This window comes from Filicampus tigris, chromosome 7 (assembly GCF_054856515.1).
Source record: "Filicampus tigris isolate MCC_2025a chromosome 7, RoL_Ftig_1.0, whole genome shotgun sequence".
Taxonomy (NCBI): domain Eukaryota; kingdom Metazoa; phylum Chordata; class Actinopteri; order Syngnathiformes; family Syngnathidae; genus Filicampus; species Filicampus tigris.
The window spans coordinates 1,068,501-1,088,699 of NC_141223.1; the positions used below are offsets into that span (position 1 = coordinate 1,068,501).

Genomic DNA, 20,199 nt, shown 5'->3' on the forward strand with positions numbered 1-20,199 from the left:
TAAATAAACACAAAGAAAAAAGTATTTTATAATGTTTCATATTGATACTTAAGTGTGAAACATGGGCCTGTTTGGATCAAAATGCGTTACTGATTCGCTTGTCTCTAAACAAAGACAATTAAGTTACCTGCTGCTGTGCTGCTCCCTGCTGGTATGGAAGAGTACTACAATGTAGTAAAGACATGATTACGCTGCCAGGCGCTAGACCGCACATAGGCACACAAATTTGATCATTTCCCACAGCACATCTGATAATATCTCGCGGCACACTGGCACAGAGTTTGAAAAAAATGCCATACACCTTTCACCAGCAGACATTCACGAGCGCTCGCATACAATTTTGTATAGTGGAGAATGGAATGTGACTTTGAGGGATGTTTGACAGGGGTAGAAGTCCTTGGGCCCAAGGGTGTATGCATCCCAGACGACCTGCTCCTTCAAGTGACAAACCATAGATGAAAAAGATCAGAGTCTACCAACACGTTTTGCTTAGACTGGTCTGTCAGGACAATACGATATATGCGCGGGTTGCATCAAATTTCCAAATTTAGTTCTTGGTACTTGTAGTTCCTGGAATTAAAAGGTTCCAATCAGGTATGTTCAGTGCTGCAGACCTCGTCCCAAAGTTTTCTGAACTTTGGAAAAGTACTACCCCTTCTTTTGGCCCTGATAAATGACCACAAAACTGCTATAATACACAACAGTCCTACAAAAGGTTCCATCGGACTGTTGCCATAATGCACTTCATTGGTATTGTTTCCGTACTTTGACTGGAACCCAAAAAGATTTTATTACAAATGTAAATGATCACACGGGAGCCATTAGCGAATAAATAAAAAGACAAAAAAAGATGGGAATAGAAAAAAGTGCTTCTCAAATTTGACATTCCAGCTTCCAAAAGGCCAAAGCTCATCAGTTTCCGTGGCCAATACTTGTGGTGGGAGAAGTACGCCAACCCTCTTCTCCTTGTTTTCTTTCTCACGTCAATCCGTCCAATCGCATCAGCCTCCTGGCACGAAGCTCCTCATCTGTTAAGCGGAAGCCGTATGGAGGTGGAGCCGCAAACCGAGCCGCACCGTCTCCGTGGCGTCCTGAAAAACACGTTAGCAAAGCGCTATGTTGTTAGCTCCGAGAAAGACTCTGGCTTTTTATTCCTGCTTTTGTGCTACCGGCTATTTAGCTCGACTGGCTAGCTAGCTGCCATATGAGTAACAATGTAGCCTACTAGCTACTTGCCATTTGGTGATTGACTCCAAATTAGCCTCTAGAGCTATTTGCTCTCAATGAGAAATGTCGTCACTGTGGTAATAATCTATCTCTATAGCCCCCGTGCCCACCTGTCTCGTGGAGACTGTTCCTGATGGCCGCCGCCAGCTGCTCCTCCTCCGTCATTCCGCCCGTGTACGTTGATGTCCCGTCATCCGCTGTGTACTGATCACTTTGGGAGTGTCTGCCGCTGTAGCCTACACACGCACGCAGAGAGATTGGTGCAGGGTCATTTAAAAAAAAAAAAAAAGAAAAGTGGATTACATGGTGAGTGTGTTACCTGAGGATCTGTGGTATGTTCTGGATGTGAAGTTGCTGGATGACATCAGCCCTGATGAGAAAAGTACACACAGTACATAGTACAATGCAATAGAATACAAATATATTTATATAGGGCATTTCACAACAGCTACAGCTGTAGAAGAAGTATAAGTCCTTGAGTACTGTTGTGTGCTTAGTTTGTATGTGTTGCTTCTCTGACTTGTTTAAAAGTTGCTTTACATCAATGCTAATTTCTGTTAGCCTAGGGCCCCCTTTATTCTATTACATGTTAGCATGAAGCTAGCTGACTATCAGTTGACAAAATGATGGAATTTGGTTGAACATTCTGGGGTTTAAATTTACACAGATTATTGGAATTAATTGTCGAGGGTTTTGTGTGTCAGTTTTACAGTCAACTTCAACTGGGAGCTGAAGGACGGCAGAATTCTGGGAAGGCAGAACTACACGTTGCATTCAGGTCACTTTCACAACGTCGGGAATTGCAAATGCACCGCGCCGTTCTGCACATTGATCATTTTATAACGTTTTCACGATGGAGGGAAGCCAAAATTGAAACCAGGATTTAAATGTCAATTCGTTGCCCGGCTCGACATGAACCTGAATTTGGATATCAAGGCTGTGTTCGAAATGCTCCGGCTCACCAGCACACATCTTCATCATCTTCTTCAGCGGTCCGGCAGTGTAGAGCAGGCCCACCAGGATACCTGCCAGGTGACCAATCAGGGAGGTCCTGGTGAGGAGGAATATGAAAGGTCAACGGCGCCCCCTGCTGGCCGCTTGGCTCCATAGCGACGAGGACTCACCCCGGCGCTGTGATGTGGATGAGGACCAGCTCCACCCAGCTGGCGTAGCGGTTGGACACCGGGAAGCCCATCACGTAGGTCACGCCGCCGGGGTGGTAGTGGTTATTTAACACCTTCAATGCAAAAATCACCCCTAAGACACAGCAGAACAAATGTTCATACGTAATCGATACAAAGATCATTTCACATTGTCACTCATTGCTGAATGCAGTCAATGTTTCTGTCGTGTATTTTATCTTTAATTTGTTCAGTGGGTATAACATTTTTTTTTTTTTTTTTTTTAATCTGCCTTTCATGGTTTCATATTCTTAATTTGTCAACTGTGTCAAATTCAGCCAATATTTCTAGGTTAAATTTGTTAAATGTGTCAATTTGGTGAATTGTTTCAAAGTTTAGGTTGTGTTGCTACTTATTGTTACTTTGTTCATTGTCTCAAATGAGGGCAATATTTTACATCCTATTGTTACATAATTATTGCTTTAATTTGTCAGTTGCTTTAAATGCTTCGAATAAGTATGGGTTGTGTTGTTGCTTTAATTTGTTCATTGTGTTCAATTCAGCCGATATGTTTAAGTTGCGTTGTTACATACTGTTACTTTAATCTGTAAGTTATGTCGGACGCAATAAATACATTTGATGTATTATTGCTTCTGCCAAATGTAGCCCAAAATCTGTAGGTTCCATCTTACACGCTATACCTACTTTGTGTGTCAAATTCAGTCTGTTGGGTTTATTTGGGTTTATACATTGTTGCTTCAAGGTGTTCTTTGTGTCATATGCAGCCAGTATTTTTGTTAATGCAGATTTGTTGCTTCAGTTTGTTCCTTCGGCCAAATAGAGTATCTGTACATTCCATAGTTAGGTATGCTTTTTGGCTACTTCAGGTGTCAAATACAGCCTGTTTAGTTACTCTGTTGTGTGCGGTTGCTTGAATTTGTTAGCTGGGTCGAACGCAGTCAATATCATCTCATTGCATCTCATTTGGGTAGAAGTCCGACCTGAGAATCCGACGGCACAGGCGGCGCTGTACGACTGGTCCTCGGTCAGCTGGGTGAGCCCCGCCTCCAGCGCCAGGTAGAGGGCGCCGGTCAGCAGCGAGAAGACAGCCAGCACGTACGCAAACCAAACGGCGCCCAGGCGGCGTTCCAGACGGATGCCCTTCATGACGAACGACACCATGTTGAAGTAGAGGTGCATGTCGTCGGCGTGGTGGAAAGGAGACAGGAGGAGGCGGCGCCACTCGCCCCACCAGTACGCCTGCTGGACGCTCACACACGCCTGCGGGGGGGTGAGCCGTCATGTCACAGGTCAGCGTGTCGCAATCCTTGTTTTTATCTGGAGTCTACTTCGACAAAAAACATATCCGCATATAATACATTTGAAGTTGAAGAATATTTTGGTATTCCTCCATCGATAGAATTTGTATTTTTTCAATAACTATGTATTGTCTCATCGGTTTATTTTTTCAGTTTTTTGTCTTATATTTTTACTCTAACATTTTTGTATTTTCTCATTTTAATAATTGCATTTTTCTGATATTTGAATCATTTTTAAAATACTTTACATTTTTAGTCCAATACTCGTATTTATTTATTTTTTAATATTTATTCATCTAATACCGTTCATTTTTATGAACTGTTTTATTTTATAATGTCTATATTTTCATTTCATTTTTTTTATTTTGTATTTTCTCATCTAATATTATTTAGATTTTTATTATTTGAATATTTCTTTCAAACATTTAGTATTTTTCTCCAACCTTTTCTATTTTCTTGTCTACTTTTCTTTTTTTTTCTCATTTATTATATATTTGTGTGTTTTTGATCAAAAAGACAAATGCAATTACTGTTCATGTGCTTAGCGCTCCACTCTAAACTTATGCTATGGTATCCAGTGTTTTCTTGGTTTTAGATTGTTTTTTTTGTTTTTTTTTTACGGTTCTGATCTTAACAGAGTGATTTCAGAAAGCTACTTTTTATTTCTTTCCTTTGCTTTTATTAAATGTCTTTAAATCTTGTCAAATCTTGTCAGTTTTATATCCTGTGTGTTTGAAAGAAGGTGTACAGCACTTTGGTACGGTTCCGGTTGTTTGGATATGACTTCTCTAAGTTTAAATTTGGATCCGATGAAGCTGCGTTGCGTACCTTCATGAGCGGCGCTACGGGGAAGAGGAAGAGGTAGGCGTTGAGGCCCAGCACGGCCAGGGTGACGGGGGGGATGTTGTTCAAGCCCACCTGGTAGAGCTGCGAGAGCAGCAGCAGCAGGCCCAGATGCGAGCTCCTGTGACGGCCCCGCATGCTCAAAATTTGCCGCGACCTGCTTCGGAGCATCAACACAAAATGTCAATTGCCATTCATGACCATCTGCTGAAAAAGCTGCATGTGACTAATGCAAAGCAAATAATATTCAAATTCAAGTAAATGGGACAGTCAATCAGTAGAAGGCAGTGGGAAGGTTGTGTTTTTTTTAAACAAATCTTTTTGTTTTTTTGGCAGTTTGTCTATTTGATATTTTTTGGCTAATATTTTGATGCACGTGTCCAATATTTGTGCGTTTTTCCATCTAATATTTTGTATTATTTTCTGAAATCTTTGTAGTATTGTTTTCATTTTTGTAATACATTGATATGTTTTGCGAATATTTGAATTTGTTTTTGTTAAATGTATTTGTGACTAATATATTTTACTTTTTTTCATTCTACATTTATTTTTATGTAATTATTTTTTCGTCTAATATTTTCAATTATTGTCGATTTTGGCGTCGAACATTTATTTACACGTTCTTGTTTAATAATTATTTTCAGGTACGTTTTTAGATTGTACACATGTACTGAATGATTAGACTTGTCCCACTCCCATTACGAATGTTTCAACTTTGTAACTTTGTTCATATTCCCTCGTGCCTTTCCCCACGTTCCAAACAGCACAGACAGCGTGATAGTTAACACTGCGTTGCATCACCTTTCCGTATGAATAATAATAACACTCAAATAAATGCGTTGTAACGTTTGTCTACCATACCGTAATCAGCTGGTGCAATGTACGGTTTTGTTTACGTTTTACAGAACAACATTTGGTTTACAGTTATAAAGTACTCGTGTACCGAGGAAATAAACTCATAACAAATCTTCCGATTGTGTTCTCAAAGCAGCTACTTGTGCTTGTCTGTTCTATAGTTGTCGAAGATAGAAAATTGCCTTACTTTCGGTTCTGTGCTGTTACTTCGTCGGATGCTAATGCTAATGCTACCGAGGAAGCATTCAAAGTGACGCTCTTCGAATCGTGTGAACGAATCCAGGAAGTGACCCGTTTTTTTTGAACAATCTTTATTGACCGTATCAAATAACAAAAGAGAAAGGGCATTTTCAAATACAAACATTAAACAAAGCACATAAAGAAATAATTTTAACGGCTTTCTTGTTTTTTGACTTGATCTTAATATGGTGTTCATGTTCTGTCTTTTTTTTTTTTTTTTTTTTTTTTTTAGGATCCAGATTTAACAGGCTCTTCTTTCCACATCTTTCCGCAGAATCAAGATTCCAGAAGGAGCAGCATCCATAATCATAGCAAACTACCACAGGGTAACAGGTCGTTCAAAAAATCTAAAAGTATTTAAGAAGCTAATCAGTTATTTTATGTTAAAATGGTTGAAATAGTTACAAGTTTGTCGTTAACGCCATCACTTCCTTACTTGGGTGGTTCTGACGTCTCTTTCAATTTGAGTGTCAGTTGTTTTGAGGTTGTTTTTTTTAAGGTGAAAATGTTCCCTTACTTAAGCATATTTGTATTTTTTTTTCTCCCAAAAAAGGGAAGTGTGATCCCACCGGGTCCGCTCTCGAATTTAGCCAGTTTCAATTTATTTATTTTTTTCGCTTTGTGTCACTGACACAAGTAAACTTTTCTTTGTTTGATTCCAAAACAAGATTAAGTACATCTTTAAAAAATATATATATTTTCGAGTTTAGTGTGAAAGACACGAACTAAGTAACAAAGTGGGCATGACCACTTGGAGATATTTGTCGAGGTAAGCGACAAAACACGTCTCACCCATAAATGTCACATTTGTATACGGTCATTTTGTCAGCGCATAGGGCAAGTTTCATCATCCTGTGGCCGTGGACCTTTCTGCCGCTTCCTGCTTGCTCATGTGACATTAACGGCGGAGAACACGTTGCTGGATGCCGTCAGTGAGTTAAGTGTCAAATGTGGGATAGTTTTCCCATGAGCCTTTGCTGCCAACGCCGTGACTCAAACTTGGACGACACATTTTAAGAAGAACTGAAAATAGAAAAACACGAAGTGTCTATTTTCTAGCTTTAAGCGTATTTTTAGTACAAGCACCAGCTACAGTGGTGCCGACGCTGGTGCTAAAAGTGCAAGAGGCACCCAGGCTGGTCCACAAAAATTTGAGCGCAAAAGTAGGTCTTCTTCTGTCTTCTTCTGCAGTGAGCCTGGCAAGGTCGAGCTGAGTCGTGGCCACAAAAGTTTTTGACAGTGCTCTTATATATTGTTGTTCTCATTTGCTAGATAGTACTTTTCGTGTAGCGTATTTCCAAATTATTTCATTTTTTTTCGTGACGTCAACCGCAGCCAATATGTTCAGGTTGTGTTGTTGCTTTAATTTGCTCATTGTGTCAAATGCAGGCCGTCATTTTAGTTTGCATTGTTACATAGTGTTGCTTTAATTGAGTCAGCGATTCAAATTCAGCCACAGTTTTGCCGTTGCGTTGTTACACATTGTTGCTTTAATTTGGTCGCTGCGTGGAATTTAGCAAGTTGTTTTTGATTGAATTTGTCAGGTTAGGGTTAGACTCCCCCACCCCAGTAGCATCGTTACATGTTTTGGCTTTTTACATTTGATATTTTTAGTTTGATGTGTTACATAGAGTTAATTTGATTTTATTTATGAGTGTGTTCAGATTGTGTTGTTACTTTAATTGAGCACAGCAAATTATTAGGTTGCATCGCTTCTGCTTTTGTGACATGTTATTGCTTTAAATGATTCATTTTGTCCAATTCAGCCTCTATGTTTTGGTAACGTTACATTTTGCATTTTGCGTTTTGATGTGTTGGGTGCAGCCAATATTTTACGGTTGTCGTTCCATTATGATGCTTGAATTTGTTAGCGTGTCGGTGTGATGGAAGCGTGGCTCCCTATATCGCGTTAATGTGTTTTGGGATCGAATGCGGGGCAGTGCAGTGTGATGGAAGTGTTTCCCCCTCTGTTATTTTTGACCGCAGGACACTTCCCGCTTCCTTATAAGGAAACAGGACATTTCCTGCATCCTTATAAGGTAGTGTGCGTGCGTGCGTGTGTGCGTGCGTGCGTGCGTGCGTGCCCTCCTATATACACCTCAGCTTCCTCTCCTGGTCCACTCCGAGGTGGACGTCCATCAGATGGTGAGTGGACCTGCACGTGTGCGTTTCATGATAACAACAACAAAAATGAATGCAGCAACTAGAGGATTGCGGTTTGTCTCCCAACTTGCGTGTGAATGCCGAAGAGTTGAACTGAAATGCTGTGCCATGAACTGAATTGTTGAAATGCAGAATGAGAGACATGAAGTGGGAATAGTTTGGAAAAAAAAAATATTGAAGGAGTTGGTAACTAAGTAAAATAGCTTTTAAATTTGGGAATTTTGTTGGGAAAATGTTGGAATTTGGGGAACGTTCTAAATAGTTGCCAAGATGTCTTGTCTGAGCTCAACAGTTTGAAGTTGCAATTGTTTGAATTGGTCAAGAAATGTGGACAGAGGAGATCAATATGTGAAAAATCTCTGATTTGGGGGCTTTTTATTGTCAAAGGCGTGCAATTGTGGGGAATATAAGAATTATTGGAATGTGGAAACAAGTTCCCCAAATGTCCCAGATAAGCTTAACAATTTGAAGTCGGAATGGTTTCAATTGGTCAAGAATTGAGAAAGCTGAATGTAAACGTGTAAAAGAGCTCTTCAATTGAGGAATTTCATCGTGAAAAGAATTTTGGGAATGTGCGGCAGCGTTTTGGAGATGTTCTATTTCATGAAGCAAATTGGTTGCTTTGCTGCGACGCGGCGCAGATGTGCGTGTCCAGGTGTCTGCGCTGCGTGGGCGTGGCTCTGGTTGCCCTGGCGACCGTATGCGCCGTGGCCAACTTCCTGCTGCTGCTGCCGGAGCTGAAGGTGCACTTCCTGTTGGAGGCTCACGTGACCAGAGAGGCCTGCTGGGCCACGGGACTCTGGAGCTCCGGACTCCTGGTGAGACCACACGCCATCATCATCATCATCATCATCATCATCATCATCATCACGGTCGTCGCCTTCGTCATGTTGGGGCCGTGTGACTTTGTACTTGCGTCTTGTGATGTTTGGGCTCCTCCGTCATTCTTGTGGCGCTTGGAAAACCACTTGAACGACATCTTTAATTTCCCTTGGCCATATATGGGAGCATAGTTAGATGTTTCGGCTTTTATTTTGTTCATTAACGTAGCGTTGCAACATCTTGTGTTAAATCACATTATGGTTGCTTTCATTTTTTCCCTTCATTTGTTAGTGTTGTTTCAAATTGTTGCTTTGGCTCCGTAATTTGATGACGTTGTTACATAATGTCGCTTTCATTTGTTCCTTTGTTTGTTTGTTTTTTTATTTATTTGTCCCTTTTATTTGGTAGCCTTAATTTAGTTTCTTTTTTCAATTAGTAGCTTGTTACAATCAATTCCTTCATTTGCTGGCATTGTTACATATGGTCGATTGAATTTGTTAATTTGTTGAAATGCTGTAAATAATTTTCCTTTTGCATATCGCAGCTTTAGTTTCTTCTTTGCTTTTACAGTGTGTCGCATCGGTACTAACTGTTGCTTTAATCATTCCTATCTGGCGAATGCAACGCATGTGTTTAGCTTGTGTGAGCAGCCGCCGTTTTTGAGATTGCGTTATTGGCTATTGTTGTCAAATGCAGCCGGTAGCTTGCGCGTTGTCAGTCGCATCTTGCATCTCTGATATGTGCCGTGGCGTTGCCTTTTTCGTCTTCTCAGGTTGTGCTGGGCGCTCGAGCGTTTTTGCAGAGCAGTCACACGCCGGGATGTTGCGCCTTCAGGACTCAGGTGACGCTGCACGCTCATCACAAGGAATTGGAAATGACCCATTGTAGTCCTCGTTGCAAAAAGTTATAGCGTATTTGGAGTACTCTTTTGTTTCTATGGAAGTAGAAATAGGAGTGTGCAGTATTAGTGATAGTATCTTTGAAGTACTAGTCTGAATTAATAATAGGACTGTATTACTAATAGTAGTAGTAATAGTAGTAGCATGTTAGAAGTATTGGTTGTCTGTAGTAATGCTAGTTTTATATTAGAAATAGGAATAGTGTATTTCTAATAGTACACACTTCTTGCTTACTTTAATGAGCCACGGACATCTAGAGTGGGCTAACTACCGGTACATGTTTGTCATTTTGCAGGAGAACGTAATAACAGTGCGCAGTAGTAGTAGTACTATTATATTGATAGAACTGGTAGTTGTAGTAATTGTTGTTTGTTTGTGTGTGTGCGTGTGTTTGCAGATGTTGCGCCAGGCGTTGTACTCGTGCGCGTGTCTGCTGTCTTCTGCCTTGTGTTGTCTGGTTAGCGTCACAGGGCTGGTCCAAGGTCCTCTTTGTCTCTACAACACTACGAGTGGACCAGCCTGGGGCGTACCGCTTAAGCCCACCGCCGACAGGTAACAAACACACACGCACGCACGCACGTAGACACGCTTTCGCGCGCGCGTGCGCGCACACACGTTTGTGCTCACACGGATACACGCTAACTTGTACACGCACGCACATACACTATCCATGATAATTATTCCTGCAGACCTCCTGGAGCCTTCTCGTGACACCAAAAGGCCCACCAGTAGTTTTGTCTCGCTATGCAGTTGTCCTACTAGTATGCCAAAGTTGTCGCATGCTACCGAGAAATAGTGGAAAGACACTAGTTGGAAAAAATGTTACTAGTGCTGCTACTACAGGACTTACTACTGACCTTACTACTATTACTTTGCTATAGGGACGCCGGGTACCTATACAACACAAGTCTGTGGTCGGGTGTGTGTTTGGAACCCAAGGGTGTGGTCCAGTGGAATGTAGTTCTCTTCAGCATACTAGGGGGCGCCAGTGGGCTGCAGGCGCTCCTCTGCGCCGCCAACGTCATCAACACCCTGTTGGGCGTCATCTTGGGACGCGGCGCGGGCGACAAGAAGGTACATACTGGATCATTTCAAAAATATGTCTTTCAAAAAATATGTATTATTATTTGTAAATATTATTATTATATTTATCATTTATTTCATTAGAAATAATATAATGTAATGAATGGATAAAATTGGCTGTTTTGCATCCAAGTGCAAGTGGTTGGCTAATTAACTATATTCACATGAATTATAATTAATACAATTAAGATAGAATGAATCATCTCGCATTTTGTCCAAATGAACTTATCTATTTCTCATTTTCATCTCCACGCTGACATAAAAGTCATATGTGGCCTTTCAACAAAACATTTTGTCAAGCCCATATTAAGAGTATTTACGTTTGTGTGTTTCAGTTGGGCCCCGTTTTGGTGTGACATCACGATGACGTCAACGCCACTTTAAAACAAATCCTTTTTATTGACTGATGCACTTTCCAACCAATGAAGCTGAATTAAGAGGTCGAAACTTGAAGAAAATAAGCTTATCGATGTGTCATGAACTTTTTGTACATAACTTCATCATTCATTCACGTTGATTTGATTAGAAAATACTGACATGATTGCAGGTCCAAATAGAAGTATTTATTTGTTGTTAGTAATTGCTGATTAAACCTGTTTCTTTATTTTTTTAATGTTGATTCTACGATCATGATCATTCATACATTTTTACTTTTTTTTTAAATCACGTATTATTCAATGGTGTTATAAATCTTCCTTAATTTAACTATTTATTTTTAATGTTTATTATGTATACATATTTTTGCATTTTGAATTAAATATTATTTTTAAGTTAACAAGTTGTTCCAAACATATTTACAACGTGTTCATATGAATGAAATGCAGCATTTTAGTTCCATTCGCATCCTCTCGTTTACGCTTGTGACTGGCAGTACAGAATTACGCCAGCGGATGGTGCTGTTTCCACCTCTGTAAAACCTCATGACTCAAAATATACTTTAACCTTATTTTTTCCTCATTTTGTAAACTACATTTAATTTTTTTCTGTCAGCCAAATGATTCATTTTGGTCAATTGTTCGGAACTCCTGTTTCCGTGCCACTGTAGGTGGCAGCGATCAGTTGACACGGTTATGAACCACGGCTAAATCACAAAATAAAATACAAGTTTAACGGGAATCCTTTCAACGTTTTTTTTTCCTAATTATTATTTATTTCAAAACATGTACGAACACAGCTGGAAAGTTTGGACCACACTAATGTGTGTATGCATTGTGTTTGCATATCATTAACTGTGTGTGTGTGTGTGCTATGTATAAAGTGTATATTTTAAGTGTGTGTGTGTGCGTGTGTGGGTGGCAGTAAACAAGGCTTGAGGCTGAAGTATGTGATAAATGTTTGTGTGCGAAACATGAAGAGGCCACGCACACACACGCACGCACACACGCAGCCTTGTGAAGGTCTATGAGATGACATCACACGTTTACAGTTCAAACAGACGTGTGTGAGTGAGAGTGCGTGTCCGCGTGCGTGCGTGTGCTTGTCAGTGAAACCAGGAAATGAAACCCGTCAAAAATGGAAGAAAAACCAAGTAAGTGATCAGATTGCTTGTCGTGCAAAATGACTGGTTTTGGATCAGCATCAAAGTTGTGACGATCCACTTCTTGTTGTGCTTCGAGGTTCTTGCTGGTTCTGGGAGATGTCTTTTGGGGGGTGCGTTTGTTTTGCCTCACGGCGAAGGTGTTTGGACTGACTCAAAACACTTGCAGGTGGATGGATGTGGGATTTGGGTGCGCTCGTTTTGTAGTCCAGCTCCCTCCTGGCAAGTGGCCCAGGCGAGGTTAGTAGAAGGGGTACGCTGGCTTCCTCCCACTTCAGTGCAGCACCTCCCTGTCGGCCGATCCCGGGCGGGCGGGATAGATGTGCAGCTGCGGTAGGTCGATGCCGTCGTTGTGCAGCTCCTCCTGCTTCTGGAGGCCGTGAAGTTTGGCCACCAAGTCGCTGATGAATACCTGCCAGGACCACACACACACATACAGTAATACATACAAACACACTACACGTACATTTGGCGATGAATCACAAAGAAGACGTTGCAACTAAGCCGCGGTGATACTAGTTGTTTTTGCAAAGGATAAAGAATATATGCCTGTGTGTTTGTGACATGCTCCGCCCATATTTGTTGTGTACTGTTTGCGTTCATATATCAGCAATTTAAAGGTTTAAAACTACCCGAATATTGATACTATTTTTGTTAGCCCATCTATGATGTTTCGCATTATGAGTTAGCATTAAGCTAACAAACTTTTGTAAGACAAAGTTATGTGGTTTGGTTGAACACACAACCTGTCCTTTTTTCTAAAATGCACAACATGTCTTTTTTTTCTGCTCGCAACACCAAGTAAAAATGGACCGAGGGACGTCTCAAAACTTGAAAAACTTGATAGTTGTGGCATTCGCGAGTTGAGGGACCACAATACTTCGATGGTAATACTGTGCATCAAAATTATTACAACATGTTGAAAGCTGCGATGTTTCGCGTACCTCTGTGTTGTTGTTGCACGAGTGAAGGATCTCCTGGAATGAACACACACACACACACACACACATACAACGCATCACAATGAAATTGATTCTGGACATTTCAATAGGTAAGAGCTAGTAATCGTAGTAGTGTATTAGAAATAGTAATCCTAGGTTTAGTAGTAGTAAAAATAGTACTAAGGTATATTAGTAGGCGCAATGGCAGTCAAAGTAGAAGGATTGCAGTAATAGCGTGTTATTAGAATAGTGGTTGTAGAAGCAGTCTACTGCGGTGATAATTGTAGTATTAGTGTAGTTGTAGTCATCGTAGAGGTAGCAGTAGTAATATTAGTGGTGGTTATAGTTGTACTCGTGTTGGAATAAGGGAAGTAGTCAAATCAGTAGTAGTGATAGTAGTGGTAGTTACGGTAGTAGTGTAATAACAGTAGCAGTAGAATTAATAGCAGTAACAGTAGTATTAGTAGTAGCAGTGTAGTAATGTTCGCAGTAGTAGTACTATATAGTAGTAGTACTAGTAGTATTAATTGTATTATTATTAGTAGCACTAGTGGTGCTGTTAGTTTTAATTAGAGCTGGGAATTTGACTAAAAATGTGCAGTCCGTTTGTCGCCTACAGCCAGGGTAGCCTTCCGCCTTCCGCCTTTATCCGCCATTTTGTCCGGCCGCAGCAAATAGCAATCGTCTATAGGCCGCTCCGACCATCCTTTTAAACGGGCTTCCGTTAGCGTTTCCGACGACCAACTTCCATGAAAATGACACATTCCAGATTCCGCCTCAGGAGAAAAGCTAACAATGACGTGTCTTTAATGAAGTCAAGGAAAGGAGAAGAAGAGCGCCACCTGCAGTCTGCGCGTCCTCTCAGCGTCCGTGTCCAGGTCCAGAAGATGGTCGATGTTCACCTCCTCAGGCATGTCCTCCTCCTGATCATCATCAACAACAACAACTGTCAGTCCACAATAATTAGCCTAGCACACAATGTGCTCAATGTGCCAAAAATGCAAAATGTGCTAATTGCACTTCCTGTGTGTGCCTACAGAGGGAGACAAATTCAACAGAAGGGAGATGAAAGCGAGCCACAGCGGCAGGTACGTTTCATGCTCTCGTCTGCGCATGTGTGCAAGTGCGCGTGTTTACCTTTCCCACTTTATCACTTTCTCTCGCACACACGCACACACACATGCAGTGTGGGTTTATTTGCCATTCCTTTGCCGCATTGCTGTTTCCTGTTCCATTCTCACAGTCGGTTCTGTCCCTATATGGTCAAAAGCCAAAGACACGTGTGTGTGTGTGTCAAAACAGTGTGCTGAATGCTGATGACTGATGAGTGATAGTCTCGAGCAACTATGACATTATTGTTATTATTGCAACAAACATAACTTTTGAGGTGACCACACAACTTGGTCACCCAAATCATCAGAGAGTAGCAGGTGTGTGTGTTTGTGCGGAGGCTCCGCCCCCTGTTGTTTATCTGCCGCAGACATCAGTATGACGTCATAACGTCCAACTGATGGAGTGTGTATGTGTTCAGATTATTGTTCACTGACTGATTTGTGGTGTCAGCAAGTGTCGCTATACACACAGGCACGCTCGCGCACACGCTAATCTGCGCGTTGGTCCATAATAGAAGCGCCATTTGACCTCGTTAATGCTGACTCGTGTGTGTGGGGGAAGGTCCAAACTAGGAAAAACAGGACCAGCTGCAACAAAGACTTTAATACAGGTCCCACATTCATCATATAGACATTTTCGCATCACAAGTAGTAGGGTTGGGACGGCCCACTTTTGTCCCGATCCGATACGGATCCCGATTGTCGGGTTGTGATCCGATACATATTGCGATACTTCCATATTATAAAAATATTGATTGACATTTTTATAAAAATGAGTCACGTGTTTCAAAGTTTTAACTGAAGTGCCATTTGACATTTAGTCAAGAGTCACGTCTGAAAAGTGCATCAACACAAGAGTGCAATAAATAAAACTCCATTCACAAAGCTCAACTTTAAGGATCTCAAATGTTCCAAAAGTATGTTATAGAACCTATAAAATATGACAAAGTATCGAAATTATCGATACTTCATCAACGTATCGATACTTGGTATCGGCATAAAAGTTTCACGATACATCGCGATACGATTTTTTTTTTTTTCCCAGCCCTAACAAGTAGTAGTAGCGGTGATAGTAGTTTAGTAGTAGCGATGGAACAGTAGCGGTAGGACTATTAGTGGAGACACAAACAGTAGTCGTATTCACAGTAATAGCAGTAATACTAAAAGTAGTAGTAGTGTAGTATGTGTGCGTGTGGTGGGGGGAAATGAATGAATGGGGGAGGAGGGTCCATCACTGACAACACACACACACCACAGACAGATGTCACGCTAATCAATCAATAGCAGTAATAGCCGTTAGCATCTGTCTTCTTCTTTGCGTTGGTCTTGATTTGCATGTCGGAGGCTTCCCCGATTGGCTGGCCCGCCCCATTGCTTCATTGATTGCCGATTCACTGGACAAACGCTCTCATCGTCACTATGACATCACCAGTGGAACATCCTCACCCAAACCAGCGCCAAGTGTTAGCGCGTCGTCGCCGGTGTGTGTGCGTGTGTGTTTGTTTGTGAGACGCAGTACACACTGATGGATTACTGTGACCATGTGTGTATTTATGTCTGCTTGTGTATGTATACATTTGTGTACTTGTATTTTTGTGAGTGAGTGTACTTATATGTCTTGTATAGAACGTGTATTCATATTGATGTGTGTGCGTCTCACTTGTGTGGGTGTCTGCGAGTGTGTGTATGACCGCAGATGGGACGTCTGACAGGAAATGAAGCAAACGGCCAGATGTAATTATCTATTTAGCACTGGACACACGCACACGCACACACACATTAACTGGCTAACATCAGGGGACAAATAATTGTCTTCCTCCATCCCTTCATCTATTATGCATCACTGTGTGCGCGCGCGTGCGTGTGTGAGATGAACAAAGACGACCGTTTGGACGGTCACATGATCAATCTAAAGCCTTTTTCCTGTTTCGCACGCATTAACAACCACACCGTCCCCGGAGGGCCAGGTTTTTAAATCAAACGCATTCAAGAGTCTGATTTAAAAAAAAAAAAAAAGGAAACAGTTGATATGATTCGAGTAGATCAAAACATCAACAGTATTCAAACTCAACTTCGGGAAGTATATTGACAACTTTCCATTACAAAATGTTTCACATAATTAGAAAATGCATTCTAGAGACTAATAGTACTGCTGCAGAAGTAGTACTAGTGGCAAAATTAGTAGTACTATATGATAACAGAAGCAGTAGTGGTGCTGGTGGTGATATTATATTAGCAGTAGTAGTGGAAGTAATATTGTATTATTCGCCGTCGAAGAAGTCCACGTGGTAGTCGTCAAAGTAGTACCGGTAATAAAAGTGCGTTGCGATTGTACTGCTAGAATGACTAGAATGTTTATAGTACAGTAGTAGTACTAGTAGAGGGCAGGTTGCTAGTAATTGTACTTACTAGCAGTCTTTCTGTCGCAGCAGTATTTGTGCTTGTAGCAATATGATGGTAAAAGTGATGGTAAAAGTAGTCAAAAATAGAAGGAATAGCTTTCGTAGCAGTTGTGTGTTTGTGGTACTGCAGTAGTACATGCAGCAGTAATGTGGTATTACAAATATTAATACCGCAATAGTAATCTTGTTGTTAGTATTAGTACTAAGGTCGTAGCAGTACTTGTAGTGGTAATAGTGTGTTGTCATAGCAATAGCGAAACTGTTGGTTTATTACTTGATACTGCGCGATAGAAACACTCAAGCTGACCACGGCGAGTAGCAAGCTAAAGTCAACGGACCAAAATGTCCTTCGTGTGATGTCAAAAAGTGCTGCTTGGATGTCTGCACAAAATCGCGCGCGCACGCGCGCGCACGCACGCACGCGCACACACCCTGCAGCTGCGTCTGCGCTGTCAGCTTCACTTTGTGTCCACTCTGAACACGGCAAACACGCTGCCAATCCTCCGTGTGATCTTTAACAACGTTTCTACTGCACGTTCTCGTCATCTTGAACTTTTTTTATTTATTTTTTTACTAACAATCTCTTTATTTACGTATCGTGACAGGCAGTAAGACATTTTCATCCGCACGGACAATCAACTTCCGCATGACCTCATGGTCGACTTTTACGAACAATAACTAATGCAATTAATAGTAGTAGTAGTAATTGTTTTAGTCACAGTACTTATTGGATTAGTACTGGTGTAGTTGTAATAATTAGGGTAGTAGTGCTAATTGGAGTATTAGTATTAGTAATTGTACAAGTGTGGTAGTAGTATAAGAAGTAATAGTAGTAGTAGTAATACAAGTGCTTGCAGCAGTAGAGTGTTTGTAATAGTACAATAGCTGTGGCAGCAGCATTTGGTCGTAGCAATTTGAGTATTAGTAGTGGTAATTACTGTAGAGTATTTGTAAAATAAATGGAGAAGTTATAGTGTTGTTATATTGGTAGTAGTGGTAGCAGTACCATTTGTAGGAGCGGCAATGATAGTATTTGAATTAATTGTGTAGTAGTAGTGTAGTAGTTGCAGCCATAGTACTTATTGAAGTTGTAGCAATAGTATAGCAGTAGAATAAATTTGGGTAGTAGTAGTGTAGTAGTCATCCTAATTGCTGTAGTAGTAGTAGTAGTAGTAGTAGTGTAGTAGTACTAATTGTATTTGCAGCAGTGTAATTGTAGTAATAGTCCAAGTTGTAATAGTAGTCAGTAGTTGCAATAGTGTTACAGTAGTAATAGTAGTAGTTGTAGGTAGTAGTAATACTAATTGGCGTAGTAGTAGTAGTAATATTGTAAGAGAACTACAGTAGTAATATTGCAGTAGTGGCGGGGCGGTGCTCAGTAGTAGTAGTAGTAGTAGTGGTGGTACTGATTGGAGTTGTAGTCATATTGTGGTAGTACAGCAGTTAGTAGTCACCTAAGATCATCTTTACTACGACGATCGGGAACTCGTTTAAAGCCCTCCGCACTTTGATTTGTCAGAGAGTTTCCTAAATGTCTCTGTGCTACTATTGTGGTTAGCAACGGCAGTTGAGTTGAGCGGGGCCATGCACGTCACAAGTCCAGCACTCACCCGGCCCCTGAAGAGCTCGTCCAGGCCGCAGTCGATCCACTTCTCCACGTCCAGCCTCCTCTGCAGCTCCTTGCGGTTGTACTTGACGGTGACTCGAGCCTGGCGCCGCTGCAGGCTGTGGCCGCCCGGCTCACGCCCGCCGCCGCCGCCGCCGCCGCCGCCGCCGCCGCCTCCACTGCCGCCGCGGGCCCGGTTGGGTGACTGCTGGTTGCACACTTTGTTGACCCGCCGCCCCACCCGGTTCGCCGCCATCGGGAAGGCGCAGACACGAAGAGAAAGACTTAAGTACTGCTTTTCTACAATAATGAATAATAACAACAGGAACTAACACCGTGGGTGTTGTTTTAGTTGAGGCGTGAACAAAAGTGAGTATGAAAACTAATGTAAAAAAATACAGGAAAATAAAGGTATAAAGGTAATGATAAGCAAAGGATGCAGACTGTGGCGGAGGCGCGTGCACACACACAGGACTGAGGAGTGAGGAGAGGAGACAAGAGGAGGCAGCAGGCAGCAGGCAGCAGGCAGCAGGGTGGGGAACCACGCACGCGGTGACTCGCGCGCGGTGCCTTCAAAGGCTGTGGGAAATCGGGACAGTACCGGCGGTACTCTCTCTGACTTTCGACGCAGCCAACAATGGGAATTTCTTATTTCACTTTCAATTAAATGATATTCAATCGAAACTACAGAATAACTAACTTCATACTAATTCAATTTACGGTCGGAGTGCTACTATAATACTGATTTCGTTTTTATATTGTCTAATTGACGACTAGACTTTCGGGCAGCAGAAGGCATGCTCCCGAGGTCCAAGTGCCTATTTTGCATTTGAAAAAAATATGGAAAAGGCAGCAACAGCGTCACCTGCGGGCTCAATTTAACAAGTACACGCGTGGTTATTACTCAATATGGCAATAAAAGATAGAAAGATGAGTCTCTGAAAATTGTAAAAAAAAAAAAAAAAAAGATTTTTGATATGCTTGAAGTTGTTTATTTCAAGTCTTTATATGTATCAACATAATCATAGTATAATCATTGTATATGACGATTAAACTGAACTGGAAAGTCTGCTATTTCTTTTGTCTGTTTTTTTTATTCGTTATTAAATTGACAAAGCCTAGGTTACTGTATTGTCAGTTAAAATGTCAATTAAAAGCCAGAAAGCCGGTATGACTCCTAACTGAACGTGATGCATAAACCTTGTACTGTACTTAACGACTCTTGAATAGCATTTAATATTAGATTATTTTAGGAGCTAAAAAGAGATACTCAATGAAATACTCTCATTTTTAATTTTATTTTACCCACGTAAATGATTGCTAACTACTTGTTATAGTCCTTTTTTACAATTGTATATAGACATTCGTGATAATAATTGTACAGTATTTCTATTCATGGTTGATAAATATGTTTTTTAATGCGTTTTTCATGATGAGCAATAATCTTTGCTGATTGGTTGTGACAAGTCATGTGATAGCTGTGTGGCGTCCAAATATGGTTTCTTCTTTGAAAGAAAGAAAGAAAGAAAGAAAGAAAGAAAGAAAGAAAGAAAGAAAGAAAGAAAGAAAGAAAGAAAGAAAGAAAGGCATAATAAATCGGTGACTTAACTGAAAATCACCACGTGTTATTGTTGTAATATTCATACTAAACAATAAAATACCGTGTACCATACAAAATAAAATAAAAAATATCTGCAAATATAATTGTACAGTCTGTCATCCCGATTTCCGTACACAACAGGAGTGTACTTTATTTACGTTTTTCATGATGAGCAATACTCTTCACTCATTGGCTAGGACTCATCACGTGGTATGCGTACGGGGGCGTCCATTTTGAGTTTCAATTGAAATTCGAACATATCAAATAAATGGAGACTTAACTGCCTATCACAACGTTTCATTGTTCCCGTTCTCACTGTAAGGAAAGTATGTTACATAGATTTATTTTTTTAATCAATAAAAGTGATTTTGTTTGGAAAACGTCATGTGTAGTTTTCTGTGGGCACGGTTTCTGTGGGCGTGCCCAGAA

The 20,199-nt window shown here is 41.0% G+C and overlaps 3 protein-coding genes and 1 long non-coding RNA gene across 7 annotated transcripts; 2 read left to right on the forward strand and 2 right to left on the reverse strand.

Annotated features, from left to right (window-relative positions):
* Positions 1–765: 765 nt before the first annotated feature.
* Positions 766–5,640, reverse strand: rhbdd1 (rhomboid domain containing 1). 3 transcript variants are annotated; one of them, XM_086035693.1, is made up of 8 exons: positions 5,553–5,640; positions 4,496–4,670; positions 3,350–3,629; positions 2,352–2,484; positions 2,190–2,278; positions 1,547–1,597; positions 1,338–1,463; positions 766–1,091 (listed from the first exon to the last, which is right to left on the reverse strand). In XM_086035693.1, exons 2-8 carry the CDS (start codon positions 4,646–4,648, stop codon positions 979–981), a joined length of 945 nt encoding a protein of 314 aa, XP_085891819.1. In that variant the 5' UTR covers positions 4,649–4,670; positions 5,553–5,640; the 3' UTR covers positions 766–978. The 3 variants fall into 3 exon arrangements, with proteins under 3 accessions (XP_085891819.1, XP_085891820.1, XP_085891821.1); XM_086035694.1 differs by having other exon boundaries at positions 4,496–4,667; positions 5,553–5,630; XM_086035695.1 differs by lacking the exon at positions 5,553–5,640 and adding an exon at positions 5,372–5,520 and having other exon boundaries at positions 4,496–4,667.
* Positions 5,641–8,026: 2,386 nt separating this feature from the next.
* LOC147144292 (transmembrane 4 L6 family member 1) lies at positions 8,027–11,755 on the forward strand. The gene is made up of 5 exons (XM_086034821.1): positions 8,027–8,586; positions 9,363–9,431; positions 9,887–10,041; positions 10,371–10,563; positions 10,908–11,755. Exons 1-5 carry the CDS (start codon positions 8,410–8,412, stop codon positions 10,926–10,928), a joined length of 615 nt encoding a protein of 204 aa, XP_085890947.1. The 5' UTR covers positions 8,027–8,409; the 3' UTR covers positions 10,929–11,755.
* Positions 11,001–19,912, reverse strand: LOC147144293 (protein phosphatase 1 regulatory subunit 14A-like). 2 transcript variants are annotated; one of them, XM_086034823.1, is made up of 5 exons: positions 19,780–19,912; positions 18,175–18,389; positions 13,893–13,973; positions 13,054–13,086; positions 11,001–12,521 (listed from the first exon to the last, which is right to left on the reverse strand). In XM_086034823.1, coding segments are annotated over exons 1-5 (468 nt in total). In that variant the 5' UTR covers positions 19,781–19,912; the 3' UTR covers positions 11,001–12,383. The 2 variants fall into 2 exon arrangements, with proteins under 2 accessions (XP_085890949.1, XP_085890948.1); XM_086034822.1 differs by lacking the exon at positions 19,780–19,912 and having other exon boundaries at positions 11,002–12,521; positions 18,175–18,765.
* LOC147144294 (uncharacterized) lies at positions 11,980–19,990 on the forward strand. The gene is made up of 4 exons (XR_015087343.1): positions 11,980–12,100; positions 12,189–13,998; positions 14,090–14,138; positions 18,123–19,990. It is a non-coding gene; the product is annotated as an uncharacterized LOC147144294 (long non-coding RNA).
* The last annotated feature ends 209 nt before the right edge of the window (positions 19,991–20,199 follow it).